We start from the raw sequence: 17,547 nt of genomic DNA on the forward strand, positions 1-17,547 counted from the left end.
GAATAATTATTACAGGTGCAAAAACTCCAAGCTATTCTGAAACCTATGATGTTAAGACGCTTGAAGGAAGATGTGGAGAAAAATTTGGCTCCAAAAGAAGAAACCATAATTGAAGTAGAATTGACCAACATTCAAAAGAAATATTACCGAGCTATTTTGGAGAGAAACTTCGCTTTTCTCTCTAAAGGAGCTGGTCAAACTAATGTGCCGAACCTTCTGAATACCATGATGGAATTGAGAAAATGTTGTAATCATCCATACCTAATTAATGGTAAGCTCCTTTTTACTGACCATTCTATGAGCAATTTTATACCTCTGGTACATCAGCTCTTTAAATGACACTAAACATACAGTAAAATTCCAGTGATGTGGCGTCTGATTATTTGGAAATCCCAGCTGTTCAGTACCTGTCTTTCTCGTCAGTCTAGATCCGGGGATGCAGAATGCAAGTGAGATGTATGGCTACAGCCAAAAAATCAAGCTTATAGTTATTGTCACATATACTGAAATACAGAAAAAGCTTCTGTGTGTGTACCATCCAGGCAGATTGTTCATTTACATTACAAAAGAGAGAAGAAAAGAATGCAAAATATATTCTAACAGTTACAGGGAAAGTGCAGTGCAGGTAGACAAAGTGTAAAGGCCATGACGGAGTGGCCAGACATGGAAAGTTCATCGTTATTTATTGAGTTATAGCAGGAATTGGTCCTTACCAGCCCCTCGAGCTGCATAGCCCAGCAAACCCCAATTTAACCTAAGCCTATTCATGGGACAATTAAGATTGACCTATTAATCTACTAACTGTTAAGTCTTTGGAATGTGGGAGGAAACTGGAGCACCTGGAGAAAACCCTACTCAAGAGTTTTAAAACAGCAGTATCGAAGCAGTCGTTGAGCCTGGTGCAATGTGTTCTCAAGCGTTTGTATCTTTTGCCCGATGGGAAGGGGAAAGGAGATGATGATCCTGGTGAGAGGGGTCCTTGTATAATATGTTGACTGATGTGTTGAGCCAGCTGGAAGTGTAGATGTAATCAATGGAAGGAAGGCTGATTTTCATGAAGGACTGAGATTCATTCACAACAATCTTGGGCAGAGCAGTTGTGATACCAAATTATAATGCATCCAGACAGGATGTTTTCAGTGGTGCATCAGTACAAAATTGGTGAGGGTCATAGGGTCATTTCCTTAGTCTTCTGAGGAAATAGAGGTGCTGAATGTTTCCTACACCTTTTGAACTCACTGGGTTCAGTGGAATTTTTTATATACTATTCTGTAACAGGTTTTAAAAAAGTGATCTGCAAGTGTTTGGGTATTAATAAGAATAGCATCCAGTGGATTGGAAAGTCTAGTTTGACACTGTCAAATGTCTAAGGATCCCTGATTACTGGGAAATTTTACTGCATCAAGTTCAAAGTAAATTTATTATCAAAGTGCATATGTCACCATATACGACCCTGAGATTCATTTTCTTGCAGGCATTCACATTAAATACAAGAAACACAATAGAATCAATGACCAGTGAAAGACTGTACCTAACAAGGTGGTCAAGTGACCAATGTGCAAAAGATAACAAACCGCAAATCCAAAGAAAAAAAGTAATAATAAAAAGTAAGCAATAAATATCTGGAACATGAGATGAAGAGTCCAAAGGTTGTGGAAACAGTTCAGTGATGGAGCGAGTGAAGTTATCTCTTCTAGTTTAAGAGCTTGATGGTTAAGGGGTATTAACTTTTTCTGAACCTGGAGATGTGGATCTTGAGGCTTCTGTACCTTCTGGATGGCAGAAGCAAGAAGAGAGCATGGCCTGGATAATAGGGGTCACTGATGATTGATGCTGCTTTTCTGCAGAAGTGCTCCATGTAGATGCACTCAATGGTGCACATTAGATTTTCCAGCTCGGAAAAGCAAGAGTGCGTCAAGTCCGCTGCATCCAAGCATCCGTGCTGGATTAAAACATATTCTGCTATTTGAAGCCTTTGATGGGTAGAAATTTTTTAATATTTTTACATATGGGTATACTGTATATTAATATACAGGTTTCCCCCACTATCGAAAGGTAGAGCATTCCTATGAAATGGTTCATAAGCCAGAATGTCATAAAGTGAAGAAACAATTGCCATTTATTTATATGGGAAAAATTTGTAAGTGTTCGCAGGCCCAAAAAATAACCTACCAAATCATGCCAAATAACATATAAAACCTAAAATAACAGTAACATATAGTAAAAGCAGGAATGATATGATAAATACACAGCCTATACAAAGTAGAAATACTTTTCTGCAATAATTGCAGCGCTGTCTAGCGTAGCGAAAATCTCACACACGCACTCTCAACAGAAGCACTCTCTCCAATAACCTTTAAGCAATGAAGCTGCCAAATCATACCAAATAACACAAAAATACACAGCCTATATAAAAGAGAAATAATGTATGTACAGTGTAGTTACACTTACCAGAATCGGGAAGACAGTGAGCAAACTGATGTTGGTGTGTTAGGCTGAGTCGTTGGAGGCTGGGGTGGTGAGAGGTAGAGGAGACTGGGGTGTCATCTCATCGTCATGTGTTTCCATCAGGGCAGGCAGGTCACCTTCTATGTCTGCCTGCCTCAATGTTGAAGGTCGAAGTTCATCATCTGCTGTGGCTGATGTGGAAGGCATCGTGCATTTTTCTATCATACAGTTCTTTGTAAGCACTCAAACCATCCTGCAAATATGCTCTAAACCTACATATCCTTTCAAAATTAAAGTCATACTTTTCTGCAATCATTGCAGCGTTGTCAATCGCAGCAAAAATCTCACGCAATTGCTTCACGTTCAGTTCCTGGATGACTTCACTTTCGGGCCATTCACTACTGCATTTGGTTTCGATTGTTACCCTTTCCTCTTGCAATTGCATCAGCTCTTCATCTATCAGTTCTTGGTCATGGGGTGCCAAACCCTCTTCAACATCATCTTCATCAACTTCCACAAACCAAACTCATTATGTCCTTACTTCGTTCACCACGATCGAAACGCTTAATTCTGTCAAGTTTTACGCTAAGTGTAACACCCTTACGAGCTCTTCTAGGCTTTTCCGATACCTGAGAACTCACCTTGCTAATGGATGCACAAAATAAATGGACATAAAGCACAGATGCTCACAGGCACGTGTTTAAGCATTGGCGGCTTGAATGCAGTTCCGGGGGAGGAGCTTGGCTGCTCAGGGCATGCGCTGCCTTTTATCATAATAGTGATTACACCTTCTGTTAGTGAAAATGGGTAACTAATGTAGGTCTTCCATACAGCAAGATGTCATAAAGTGAACGTTCGAAAAATGGGGGCCACCTGTAGCTCTGAAAAGAACTAAATTCAAAGGATGGTTTTCACTATTTCTAAAGGTTACAATGTATATTCCACCTGTAAGTAAGCTAAACTCATGTTTTAATTTATAAGCTGGACCAGCGTACTTTTGTAGTGTTAATATATGTGGAGAGGAAAATTGTATTCACAGAAAACCAAAATCTAAAGTTTTTGGAAATGGTACCCCTCAACCATCAGGCTTTTGAACCAGTGGACATAGCTTCATTAAACTTCACTTGCTCATCACTGAACTGTCCCATAACCTATCGACTTGCTTTCAAGAACTCGTCATCTTGTATTCTCTATTTATTGCTTATTTGTTTTCTCTTTTGTATTTGCACAGTTTCATGTCTTTTCCACATTAGTTGGCTGTGGTCTTTCATTGATTCTATTATGGTCGTTAGATTTATGAGTATGCTCACAAGAGAATAAGTCTCTGGGTTGTATATGGTGACATGTATGTACTTGATAATAAATCTACTTTGAACATGCATACTTTTATATGTATTCTTTCTCTGCTGAATTTTAAGATGGAAAGAAATTAAATTTGAAACTTCTGTTTAAAGGACTTCACAACAAATTGATTTTGAAATCCTACAGGCTGCTTTGAGGGTCCATTATTAAGGGGGTGATGGTGGCAGAGAATTTGCATATACTCAGAATGATTGGATTTTTTTTGGGGATGTTGATGCAAGAGTATTTACTTTCCTTTAGTAAATAGGTGTCATCAGATCTTATTAGTTTTATTAAACTGGGTTGGTAATTGGGGCCAGTGGGTGGTGAAGTTTGTGCATTATGCAATGCCTCATTCCCTGAATATTGTAGTTGTTTTGGTGTTCTTTGCAATTTTTCAAGACAGATAAAGTAACGTATAATGATGAAAAGGGCTTTTGGCATGCTGGCCTTTATTGGTCAGGGTATTGAGTATCAAAAGTGAGATGTTATTTTGCAGCTGTACAAGATATTGGTAATACTCCACACCCGGAGTATTGTTCATTGTTCTTAGTTTTGGTCACAATGTTATAGGAAAGATGCTATAAAGCTGAAAAGAGTAAATAAAATATTTGAGGATGTTCCCTGAACTCAAGGGCAGGCTGGGAATTTATTTCATGAAGCATAGGAGACTGTGAAGTATTCTTAGAGGTACGTAAAATCATCAGGAACACAAAATCCAGAGTTTTTTCCCAGGATTGGGGAATCAAGAACTAGAGAACATTAGTTCAAGGTGAGAGCAGAAAAAAATAATAGGAACCTGGATGGCAACACTTTCACACAGAGAGTGATGTACATATGCAGTGAGCTGCCAGAGATGTGGTTATGGTAAGTACAATAACAGCTTTTAAAAGGCATTTGCACAATTACATGGACTGAAAAGATTAGAGGATACATATCAATTGCTGGTAAATGGGACTATCTGAGATGGGCATCTTGATCAGCGTGGACAAGTTGAGCTGAAGGGCTAGTTTCTGTACTGAATGACAATATTGTGACAGGCCTGCATTTTAGGGTTAGGCTTTGCTAATTGTGGTTAAATGTATTCATGAGGGAATTTGAGCACTGATGCCTTTAGTACTTCCTCCCTCCTAGCCATTTTTTAATTTGAAAAAGGGGAATAAGAGTGAAAACAGAGTCACTGCTAGAAATAGGTTGAGATTAAACCACAACAAAATAGTTCCATTGTAATTTTATTTGAGACCAACCATATCGTCTGTAAGGCAGAGTGCCAAAAGCCGTGGCAAGCCGTTTTGTGGCAGCAGGTCCCAGCAGCGGTTAAAATGAGCACAATAGCTTTTAAAAGTTACAGATGTTCTTGAAAGCTTCAAGTTGATATTTTGAATTGCCTTTAATGTCAATGCTATTTCACTGTTGAAAGAACCCTTCTAACCTCTTGAATTTCGCTTCATTTCCACTCTAAATCCTTCTTGAACCTCATCTTTTCGACAAAGCCTTCAGTGGTCCCATAAAACTGTCAAAAGAACTCAAGAATAACAATTTGCCATTTGAAATTTTACTATTTTGAATTAGCAATATTGATTTATGTTGTATGAAATTGACAGTGAAGTCAAATAAACCACCAGGAAAAATTGGTGTAAGTAGCATGAAATTTTAGATTTAGTTTCTTCAGAGCAAAAGCTGTGCTTAAAGAGCTCACTTATATACTCCAGAAATTTTCAGTAGGTTTACCCAATAAATGAAAAGTGGGTTTCAATTGGTTTAGTAAAGAAGTCAGTTTTGTAAAGTTTAGATGTTCTGCCAACTTATAGTGATTTTGTGGTTTACTGCTTATTGACCAGCATTCTATTTAAATTATTTTATTGTCTACTAATAATTAAGTATCTTTTTCTGCTGAGTGATCTTAATTGACTTGATTTAGCAAAAGTGTAGGAGCCTGTAAGTAGCATATAAAATCGTTACATTGTGGCGGCTCATTTCCTAGCGTATGCGAACCGACTCACAATTAGATAGCCTACGGGGGTTTGCGAGCACAGAGCTTTGGAGCCTCTTCGCCATGGGGGGCCGGTTGACAGAGGCTTAAAAGTGAGGCTGAAGTTTTCGAATAAAGTTTTTCCTTCGACTGCAGTTACCGACTCCGTGTCGTAATTTTAGCGCTGTTTGTAGCACACCGCTACAATTGGTGACCCCGACGGTCCAAACGATTTTTGGACCAGAAATGACCGACGCCGCCTCTGTTCATGCGGTTTCGTTGAAACTGCCGGGTTTCTGGACACAGCGACCGAACCTATGGTTCCAGCAAGCCGAAGCCCAATTCCACGTTCGCCGGATCACCTCAGAAGACACCCGCTACTACTACGTGGTGGGCTCCCTCGACCAGGACACAGCTGCCCAGGTCGCGGAGTTCGTACAGTCGCCCCCGACAGACGGCAAGTACACGGAATTCAAAGCTCTGCTCCTCAGGATTTTCGGACTCTCACGGCGCGAGCGGGCTGCCCGTTTACTGCACCTGGATGGCTTGGGCGACAGACCTCCATCGGCTTTAATGAACGAGATGTTGTCTCTGGCCGAGGGACACACAGGCCTCATGTTTGAGCAGGCATTCCTGGAGCAGCTGCCCGAGGACATCCGCCTGCTGCTGTCCGACGCGGATTTCAGTGACCCCCGGAAGGTGGCAGCCCGGGCGGACTTGCTGTGGAACGCCAAAAAGGTGAGCGGGGCGTCCATCGCACAGATCTCCCAGCCACGCTCCCGGCAGCAAACCAGTCCAGGCCCGGCCGCAGAGCCCACTAACCCCCGGCCCAATGACCACTGGTGCTTCTACCACCAGCGGTGGGGCGCAGAAGCCCGCCGTTGCCGCCCGCCCTGCAAGTTCCCGGGAAACGCCAGGGCCAGCCGCCGCTGATGGCTACGGCGGCTGGCCATCGGGATAGCCTCCTGTATGTGTGGGATAGCAGGTCGGGACGCCGCTTTTTAGTCGATACTGGGGCTGAGGTCAGCGTTTTACCTCCGACAAGTTACGACACTCGCAGCAGGGCACCGGGTCCCCCCCTGAGGGCCGTGAATGGCAGCACAGTAAGGACCTATGGCACCCGTCAGGTGCAGCTACAGTTCGGCCCCAGCCAGTTCACGTGGGACTTCACACTGGCCGCCGTAGCCCAACCGCTTCTGGGTGCGGATTTTTTGCGAGCTCACAGCCTGCTGGTTGACCTGCCCAGGAAGAGACTGGTACACGCCGAGACCTTTCAGACGTTCTCCCTGGGCGCGGCCCAGTTGCCAGCCCCTCACCTCGGCTCCATCACGCTGTCCGACAACGACTTCACCAGGGTCCTGGCGGAGTTCCCATCGGTTCTGGCACCGCAGTTCACAGCAGCCATGCCCAGGCATGGCGTACAGCACCACATCCCGACACAGGGACCACCCCTCCATGCCCGTGCTCGGCGGCTTCCCCCGGACAAGCTCCGACTGGCGAAGGAGGAGTTCCAGAGAATGGAGGAATTGGGGATCATCCGGCGGTCCGACAGCCCCTGGGCTTCCCCCCTGCACATGGTGCCCAAAGCGACGGGGGGCTGGAGACCGTGCGGCGACTACCGCAGGCTGAACGAGGCTACCACACCGGACCGCTACCCTGTGCCGCACATTCAGGACTTTGCGGCAAACCTGCACGGCGCCCGGATCTTCTCCAAGGTCGACCTTGTCCGAGGGTACCATCAAATCCCGATGCATCCTGACGACGTCCCCAAGACGGCTCTCATCACCCCGTTTGGCCTCTTCGAGTTCCTCCGCATGCCGTTCGGCCTGAAGAATGCCGCACAGACGTTCCAGCGGTTAATGGACGCGGTGGGACGGGACCTGGACTTCGCGTTCATCTATTTGGATGACATCCTCATAGCCAGCGGCAGTCGTCAGGAGCATCTGTCCCACCTCCGTCAACTCTGCGCCCGACTGAGTGAGTACGGTCTTACAATTAACCCTGCCAAATGCCAGTTCGGACTTGATACCATTGACTTCCTGGGCCACAGGATTACTAAAGACGGGGCAACCCCTCTGCCCGCTAAGGTAGATGCGGTCCGCCACTTCCCCCGACCCACCACGGTCAAAGGCCTTCAGGAATTCGTAGGTATGGTCAATTTCTACCGCCGCTTCCTCCCTTCAGCTGCCCGGATCATGCGCCCCCTGTTCGCCCTGATGTCGGGTCCGAGCAAGGACATTACCTGGGACGAGGAGTCCGCCGCCGCTTTCGTTCAAACGAAGGAAGCTTTGGCTGACGCCGCAATGCTAGTACATCCCAGAATGGACACTCCTACCGCCCTCACAGTGGACGCATCAAACACGGCAGTCGGTGGGGTGCTGGAGCAGCTCATCGCAGGTCGCTGGCAACCCCTGGCGTTTTTCAGCAAACACCTGCGGCCACCCGAGCTCAAGTACAGTGCTTTTGACCGGGAACTGTTGGCGCTCTACCTGGCAATCCGGCATTTCAGGTACTTCCTAGAAGGTCGGCCCTTCACCGCGTTCACGGACCACAAACCGCTTACCTTTGCGTTTACGAAAGCATCCGACCCCTGGTCATCCCGCCAGCAACGCCACCTGTCCTACATCTCTGAATACACAACGGATGTCCGGCACGTCTCGGGTAAGGACAATGTCGTGGCGGATGCGCTCTCTCGCCCTACCGTTCATGCCCTTTCCCAAGGGGTAGACTTTGAGGCACTGGCAGAGGCACAGCAGGTAGATGAGGAGATTCCGAGTTACAGGACTGCAGTCTCTGGTTTGCAGCTCCAGGACTTCCCCGTGGGCCCCGGTGAGAGGACCCTACTCTGTGACGTCGCCACCAACCAGCCCCGTCCGGTCGTCCCCGCAGCCTGGCGGCGACGGGTTTTCGACTCCATTCATAACTTGGCGCATCCCTCCATCCGGACAACTGTCCGGATGGTTTCCAGCAGGTTCGTTTGGCACGGACTCCGCAAACAGGTCAGTGAATGGGCCAGGACGTGCATGCACTGCCAGACGGCCAAGGTTCAGCGGCACACCAAAGCCCCACCGCAGCAGTTCCATCCCACCCACCGGCGTTTCGACCACATTCATGTGGATATCGTGGGCCCCCTGCCAGTGTCGCGCGGAGCGCGTTACCTCCTGACTATCGTGGACCGGTTCACAAGATGGCCAGAGGCGGTCCCGCTCACCGACACCACCTCCGAATCTTGCGCCCGAGCCCTGATCGCCACCTGGATATCCCGCTTTGGTGTACCAGCCCACATTACCTCCGACAGAGGCGCCCAGTTCACCTCCAGCCTGTGGTCAGCTATGGCCAGCCTTTTGGGGACTCAGCTGCACCACACCACTGCCTACCACCCACAGTCGAACGGGCTAGTGGAGCGTTTCCACCGTCACCTGAAGTCGGCCCTCATGGCCCGCCTGCGAGGAGCCAACTGGGCGGACGAGCTTCCCTGGGTCCTTCTCGGCATCCGCACAGCGCCCAAGGACGACCTGCACGCCTCGTCGGCCGAGTTGGTATACGGCGCGCCCCTGGCCGTCCCCGGGGAGTTCCTACCAGCCCCGAGGGGGCAAGAGGAAGAACCCGCTGCAGTCCTGGGCAGACTTCGCGAGAAGCTCGGTAACCTGGCCCCCATACCCACTTCACAGCATGGGCGGCACCCGACCTGCGTACCCAAAGACCTACGGAACTGTAAGTTTGTGTTTGTACGAAGGGGCGGGCATCGGCCACCGCTGCAGCGGCCATACGAGGGGCCGTTTACGGTGCTCCGGAACAACGGGTCCACGTTCGTGCTGGACGTTGGGGGGAAGGAGGAGGTTTTCACGGTGGACCGCCTCAAGCCGGCCCATGTGGACCTGGCGCAACCGGCCGAGTTTCCGGCGCCTCGGCGCAGAGGCCGACCTCCCAAGCAGGTTCTGGCCCAGGCTGTGGACATTGGGGGGTGTATCGCCGGTTCTGGGGGGGGGTTATGTGGCGGCTCATTTCCTAGCGTATGCGAACCGACTCACAATTAGATAGCCTACGGGGGTTTGCGAGCACAGAGCTTTGGAGCCTCTTCGCCATGGGGGGCCGGTTGACAGAGGCTTAAAAGTGAGGCTGAAGTTTTCGAATAAAGTTTTTCCTTCGACTGCAGTTACCGACTCCGTGTCGTAATTTTAGCGCTGTTTGTAGCACACCGCTACAACATCATTCAATAGCACTAGAACAACTTGGACTTGGGCTTTTTTGGTTTAATAGCTGGAGTTGAATTAAATGGGTGACTTGCATTAAGTGCCTTTCGAGTCAGATTTTTGCTTGGCAATTTCTTCTTTGCTGACAGCACTGGCAATCATTTTTGCCCCATATGTGAAAAGTTATTAAATATATATTGAATTTTTACTCCACTTAATTCCTCCTAATGAATGTATTATGAATGAGGGGATGTACTACAGGAACTAATTATATAGATTGTTGCTTTTGTAAATTTGTCTCAAGATATTGGCTTCTGATAACTTGTTTGTTCTAATATAATTCTGGTTTTGTTTTCTCATATTTGGTTTACATAGGTGCTGAAGAGAAGATTTTGGAAGAATTTAAAGAAACTCATAATCCTGATGCACCAGATTTTCAGCTTCAAGCTATGATTCAAGCTGCTGGTAAGCTAGTGCTGATTGACAAGTTGCTGCCAAAACTGAAGGCTGGTGGCCACAAGGTGCTTATATTTTCCCAGATGGTGCGCTGCTTGGATATTCTTGAGGACTACCTCATTCAGAGAAGGTGAGACTAGTGGTGTTCTAAATGAAAATTATTAATTGATGCCTGTGAGTTGGTCCAAAAACTAAAATTTTAATACGTTGTTTATTTAAAGAAGCACAATATCAGATCTGTGCTGTTGAAGTAAAAAATATCAAGTAATAAACTTAGTACCTTTCAGTGCTACTTTAAGAAGTTAGGGTGCCTTTTCATGACTGCTTGCTAATTTTGTAACTGCACAAGTCCAGCATTTGAATTGGGGAATAGATTTGAAGCTTTAATGTTATTTATTTTTCCCTTATGAGATTGGATATTCATTAGCTTAATTTCCAATCCCTACATCCACAGTAATAATTTGAGTTCCTTTAAATCTGACAATGTACAGTATGCTGTTGAAATACATCATTAAACTTTTATCATGCAGCATAAAAGGCAAATGGAACAAAAATAATTCTCATTGTGTCCAATTTAAACTTCAATGTTCTTAAAGTTGCCTTATGATATTGTGGGCAAATTAATAGTTTTTCTTGGTTGCAAAACAGGAAACCACTAAGAATTGCATGAAATTAACTGATGGATGCTTAAAGTATGCAAAACAACTTGTATTTGTAGTTTCTCAGATAAAAGTACAGGTTTAATATAAGATTATCGATAATGAAAAGCATATGGAAAAGACTATGATGAACTGTTAAGATGGTCCAGGACAAAAAAAAAACTTGTAGTTTTTTTTAATCAAATTAGCAGGACTGCAGAGGTGAAAAAGTCACAAAACTAATTTTCAACATTGGTACATTATAAAGTTGCACCAGCTGTGCTCCTTTGTGATTTTTACAGTTTTGTCTTTGCTGTGTTGAAGGACTGCATGGTGAGAAGGTCTGCTTTAGGCTGGTACAAGCATTGTTTCCAGTTTGGAATATGTTTACTTTTTGCTTTAGGGGGATGTACATTTTATAGTTGATTGCAAAATGAGGTGTAAAATACAATAAAAACTCAAATATGTTATTGCCCCTGGAATGCATTTTGCACTTCCCTGTACCCATTTTTTTTAAATGGAAGTATTTATTGACTAATTTATTTTAGCCAGAAAGTGTTAAAGTTGTGTGCAGATAAAGCTCAGACCAAAGTTTCTCAAGAACCTTGGTAAGTTTGCTCAAAATACTCTTTTTAAAACCCGAGGAAACAAAAAATGTGTTTACATTTTGTAAAAGAAAGCAAAGAATGGAAAATTATTTCAAATTTCTTGCATTCGTCAATCTTGATATTTAAGGACAAAAAAACAAATGCAGGAAAAAACAGTAAATTGCATCTGTGTAAAGAGAAACCAGTGAATGTTTAGTGATAATGACCCCTCTTCAGAACTCCCTCTTTCCAAAGGCGCTGCTCAACCAGCTGAGTTGTTCCATTATTTGTTTTTGCGTCAAATTCCAGCATCTGTAGTTCTGTTTTCCATTAATTGACAAGAGAATTAACTGATCATCCTCACTGTGGCTTTGCATTTACTCAAGACATACTAGGAAATGATATTTTGGTAGAAGTTAATGTAAGCTGCTATTAAAAGTATAACAGGAGCTCCTATTGAATAGAACAAGATGTATCAAGACTTTTCAAGTAGTAGGCGTCAACAATGCTAACTGTTTTGGCCTTAAATTGATATATTATTAAAGATGGTAAAACTATGACAATTTCTACACTCCATGTCCCTATAAAAATGTTGGATATGAGGAGACCTTTGTCCATTTTTAGTCTGTCCTTTACAGTTCTGATAACTCAAGGTTCATAATGCAGGCAATTCTTACACACCACTATGGAAATCTTTCATGTGTAAATCAGGTGAAATACTCCCCTCAAATTCAGACAGATAAATGGCAAACTTGGTGATGCATATCAAGTGCTTATTCTTTAAAAAAAAATGTTGACAGTTAAAATAGAAGTAAAATTTGAAGATGTTCTCTATCGAGAAGTTTCTTAAATGTTTATAATACTATATTAAGGCGACACCAATGATGTGTTGTAGTTGAATTTGAGTATACAAAGATATTGTTGTGTTCAAAATCTAATGATCAGGGCATTTAAAATTCTTCCTTTTATGGAAAGTTTAAAATTTTTTTTCATTCCTGGGAAGAACAGCCTGCCTTGCCCATTCCAAATTGCCAAAGCTAGGAGAGGGTGATGGGGGAGGGGGAGCTTCTACGTGCACCATAAATATTAACAAAATCTGGCAAGTAGCAGCTTTTGAACTTTGATACAGTATATTAGCTGAATGTTAATTTTTAATCCAAAAATTACTTTCCAGACACCTGTATGAGCGCATTGATGGTCGTGTGAGGGGGAATCTTCGACAGGCAGCAATAGATCGTTTCTCAAAACCTGACTCGGATCGTTTTGTTTTCCTGCTCTGCACTCGTGCTGGAGGTTTAGGGATTAACCTTACTGCTGCTGACACCTGCATCATCTTTGATTCTGACTGGAACCCACAAAATGATCTCCAGGTGAGAATTGTTTGCAGATTTCCATTTGTCTGATGATGTTTTAGCAAGATGCTATATCCTGACGATAGATTGACATTGTCTACTAAAAAATGTTCCATTCCAACCAGGCTCAAGCTCGCTGTCACAGAATTGGGCAAAGTAAAGCAGTGAAGGTATATAGATTAATAACAAGGAATTCTTATGAAAGAGAGATGTTTGATAAAGCCAGTCTTAAGCTTGGATTGGACAAAGCTGTTCTACAATCAATGAGTGGACGAGAAAATAGTGCTAATGGGGTATGCATTTTTGTATAATGTTTCACTGTTTCAAACTAAATTTCTCAAGCAATTGGATTTGTAAGTAGCTTGAATATTAAGAGCACTATTTAAAATTTAAAATATGCAGATGCAGCAACTCTCCAAAAAGGAAATTGAGGATCTTCTGAGGAAAGGAGCATATGGTGCCCTGATGGATGAAGAAGATGAAGGGTCAAAATTCTGTGAGGAAGATATTGACCAGATTCTTTTAAGACGTACTCATACAATTACTATAGAGTCTGAAGGAAAAGGGTCTACTTTTGCCAAGGTAAATATAGTTAACCAAGAATAAATCTGGAGATGTGTTAGAAGCATATCAAAAAACGTACAAAGATCAAGATACTAAATAAAGTTGCTGTGAAATAAATTGCGTAGAATCCTCATAACAATAAGATTTTGTTTTATTCAGGCTAGCTTTGTGGCTTCAGGGAATAGAACAGATATTTCCCTTGATGATCCTAACTTTTGGCAAAAGTGGGCAAAGAAAGCAGAACTGGATATTGATGCAATAAATGGAAGGGTAAGCAACATTGAGTCTTGTGTATCATACTTTAAAAATAAAAAGCTGATTGATATATTTTGGCTCATGTGTGCTGTTTCCTGTTGTAGAACAATTTGGTGATTGATACGCCAAGAGTAAGAAAGCAAACAAGACACTACAATGCTATCAAGGAAGATGAACTAATGGAATTTTCTGATTTGGAAAGCGAGTCTGAAGAAAAAACTGGGAAGCCTCGTAGACCACAGGACAGGTCCCATGGTTATCCAAGGACTGAGTGTTTTAGAGTGGAGAAGAACCTGTTGGTATATGGGTGAGTTACAGAATGCATTGAAGTGAGAACTCCCAATTTATAAATTATGTCCTCTCCCTGGATGGTTTTCTTAGAGGGCTGTCAGCTTATATTTATATACACCAGGATGCAATGAAAGTCCTTGATTGCATGGAAGTTCACAGGGTAAACAGTGTATATTATAATAATCAATACACCAATAAATACAATGACAAGCTTTTATTGGGTGTAGAAATTGCAGTGTAATTGAAGTAGTGCAAAAAGAAATGCTAAAGTGACAATAACAGAATAATGGAGAGGTAGTGGTAAGAGTCCAAGAACATGGCACCACCAAGAAGGGAATGTGAAATAAATCAGTTTTGAATACTGATCCTTAGCAATTTACCAGGAAGTAAACAAACTGATTGCTGAGGTCTTTATTTTATCTTCTGCAAGCATAATATCATGTTCCCATTTTTCACACCTTATAATCATTAGCCATAAAGAATGAGCTGATCTGCATGAATTGGACAATAATAACTGAGAAGTATCACTGTTAACTTCAGGACTATAGAGAAGACAACTTGTACAGCAGTCAGTTTCAGCAAGTATGGCTCTGTGCCTAATGCAGCCAGAAATGCTCTTTTAAAAGGTGCCAAAAAATTTTCACTGTGATCTTCCACTCAGCAGTTTGTTTGAACCTTCTGTCTTTGTTTGATTGCATATCTACTGAAAGCCATAATTTGGTTAACTTATAGAGAAGTGTACCAGTTTTACTTCAGCCTGTGATCAAGGGGAAGCGTTAACTGCAAAAGCCCAAAGTACAACATGGATAAATACTAGACCACTTTTTAAGACAGTTTAAATAAAAATGGGATTTTCCTGTATTTGAGCTACTGTGCACTGACATTCCTTCCAATTGAAATGATCGGCCTGCTGGACTTGCACAGATTGTACAGGAAGATTTTTTTGCGTAAGGCTGGGAAATCTCTGAAAGTTTAGACTTCCTCCCTTGGTTTCATGAGGAGTCCACCAGAAGAATGCCGTTGTCTCTGGGTCAAAGGTCAGCCAATCAAAAGTTCAGAACTTCCACTTTCCTGTGGAATTCCTGACCTTGCATTTGTTAATATGGAAACACTCTAGCAGTTACAGGCATAACTTAATTGTAAGATGAACATGAGTATTTTTCTCCCTCAAAGAAAGAAAAGGTAAATAATATGCAGAGGGAGGTTTATGCATAATATGCAGGTTTATTGTTCATTATAATTATTTGCGTAACGAACATGCAAGTACACCAAGCAGATAAGCAGGCAAATTATATGGTGGTCTTTACTGTAAAGGAATTGGACTTCAAAGGTAATGGAATCCTTATTGGATATAATATCATTACTATTTGGAGTACACATTTTCATAGAGAATTCATAGGTCTTGTATTTTGTGTAAGATGAATTTACTAGATATATTTCAGGGATCAGATTTAATCTGTGAAAAGAGAAATCAAGAAAAATTGGCTAGATTTGAAGCTAAATAAAATATAGTAGTAGTAGCTCTTTAAGCCACTCAGTTATTCAGCAAAATCATACCATTTACATACTCTATCCCACACAGAAATTGATTTATTCTTATTTTATGAATCAGTGGCCATGACTCCACAATAGGGCAGAGATGGTGCTTGAGCTGTGCTTAGCACTGCAATTATGAGAGAGAGTACAGCAATGGGCTAAGCATATATTCTTGAGGTGCACCTGTGTTGAGTGTCTCTGAGGAGGAGTTCTTATCACTGATCCATGCCAGTCGTGACTTCATCGAGGAAGTCGAGGATCCATTTGCAGGAGGTTCAGATTTCAAGGTTTAAAAGCTTGGCGAATAATATCAAGGGGTTAATTGTATTGAATACTGAGCAATAATCAAGCAAGAGTCAATTCCAACTACAACCAAAGAAGGAATTCATTATGATAAACAAGAGAAAATCTGCAGATGCTGGAAATCCAAGCAACACACACAAAATGCTGAAGGAACTCAGCAGGCCAGGCAGCATCTAAGGAAAAGAGTACAGTAAATGTTTCAGCAGAACTCATTATGAAAGATCTGATTGTCACTAGTCAATATTAGTTGAGACTCTTGGGCACCGGTATGATTACTGCCCTTTTGAAGCAGGCTGGAGCCTCCCATTACAGCAGGGCGAGATTGAAGGTGGCACTCCAGACAGTCGGTCGGCACAGGTTTTCAGTACCTGGCTCACACTCACCCACTTACATTTGACGAAGTTGGTGATAGCTGTGGCAGATTAAGATGCAAAGATAAATCCCTGAATACGGTCCAGTCCACTGATTCAGATGTTCCTTTGTCTCCATTGACCATACCTTCACAGTTCTCACCAATACTGCTCCAGTCCTCAGTCTCTGTCTATATGGTGGCGGTAAAAACATAGCCAGGTGATCAGATATGCCAAAATGTGGGCTTGGGATGGCACTGTAAACATTCTTGGTGGCGTAACTGTGATCAAATGTGTTGGCTTCTCTGGTTCTTGATGTGACATGTTGGTGGTAGTTTGTCAGAAGCTTGTCGTCCTGGTTGAAGTCTCTGCATGATTGGAAGGCATCAGGGTGTGCTGTCTCTTAGCTTTTGACAGGGATAGGTAAATGGGTATAGAAAAGTATTTATTTGGGAGAGAATGAATAAAGATATAATAGGCAAGAACTTGGGAGCATAAATTGGAAATGTACTCAGGGTTGCTGCACAATTTCATGGAGTTGTTAAGGTGCATGGTGTGTTGGTCAGGGGATTGAGTTCAATATCCATGCAGCTCTATAAAGCCCTGGTTAGACCACACTTGAAGTATTGCGCTGAATGTAGTGTCTTAGCCCAAAATGTCTAATGTTTATTAATTTCCATAGATCCTGCCTGAATTGCTGAGTTCCTCCAGCAATTTGTGTGTTGCTCTGAATTTCTAGTGTCAGCGTTCTCTCTTGTGTTTATGGCTTGGAGTATTGTGTTCAGTTCTGGTAGTGATGTTATAGGAAGGATGTGGACACTTCAGAGAGGATGTTTCCTGCGTGAGAGAACATGTCTTATGAAGATATGTTGAGCAAACTAGACTTTTTTCTCTTTGGTATAAAGGAGGTTGAGAGATGACTTGATAGAGGTGCTCAAAATAAGAGGCATAGATCAAGTGGTTGGGCTGAGACATTCTCCTCTCTCCCCCCTCCCCAATGCAACATGGCTAATAAAGGGGCACAATTTTAAGTTGATTGGAGGAATGTGTAGTGGGAATGTCAAAGGCAATATTTTTTTAACACAGAGGTGAGTGCATGGAACACCTACTACAGTTGCTGGTAGAGGCAGATACATTACAGGCATTTAAAACAGGCCAAAGGATAATCAAAAAATGGAGGGCTGTCTAGGAGGGAACGGTTAGATTGATCTTAGAATAGGATAGAAGGTCAGTGTAACAGGCTGAAAACCCTGTACTGTGT

General features: G+C 43.1%; 1 protein-coding gene across 5 annotated transcripts in view; it reads left to right on the forward strand.

The window, feature by feature from the left end:
* chd7 (chromodomain helicase DNA binding protein 7) overlaps positions 1 to 17,547 on the forward strand; it is a 225,670-nt gene that overhangs the window by 161,911 nt on the left and 46,212 nt on the right. For all 5 annotated transcript variants that reach the window (XM_059981663.1, XM_059981655.1, XM_059981646.1 and 2 more), the window contains exons 15-21: positions 16 to 271; positions 10,330 to 10,540; positions 12,810 to 13,005; positions 13,113 to 13,280; positions 13,390 to 13,569; positions 13,711 to 13,821; positions 13,911 to 14,113. In XM_059981663.1, coding sequence (XP_059837646.1) covers positions 16 to 271; positions 10,330 to 10,540; positions 12,810 to 13,005; positions 13,113 to 13,280; positions 13,390 to 13,569; positions 13,711 to 13,821; positions 13,911 to 14,113 — 1,325 coding nt within the window. The remainder of the gene's footprint in view (positions 1 to 15; positions 272 to 10,329; positions 10,541 to 12,809; positions 13,006 to 13,112; positions 13,281 to 13,389; positions 13,570 to 13,710; positions 13,822 to 13,910; positions 14,114 to 17,547) is intronic.

Source organism: Hypanus sabinus, chromosome 1, assembly GCF_030144855.1.
Source record: "Hypanus sabinus isolate sHypSab1 chromosome 1, sHypSab1.hap1, whole genome shotgun sequence".
In the NCBI taxonomy this organism is placed as follows: domain Eukaryota; kingdom Metazoa; phylum Chordata; class Chondrichthyes; order Myliobatiformes; family Dasyatidae; genus Hypanus; species Hypanus sabinus.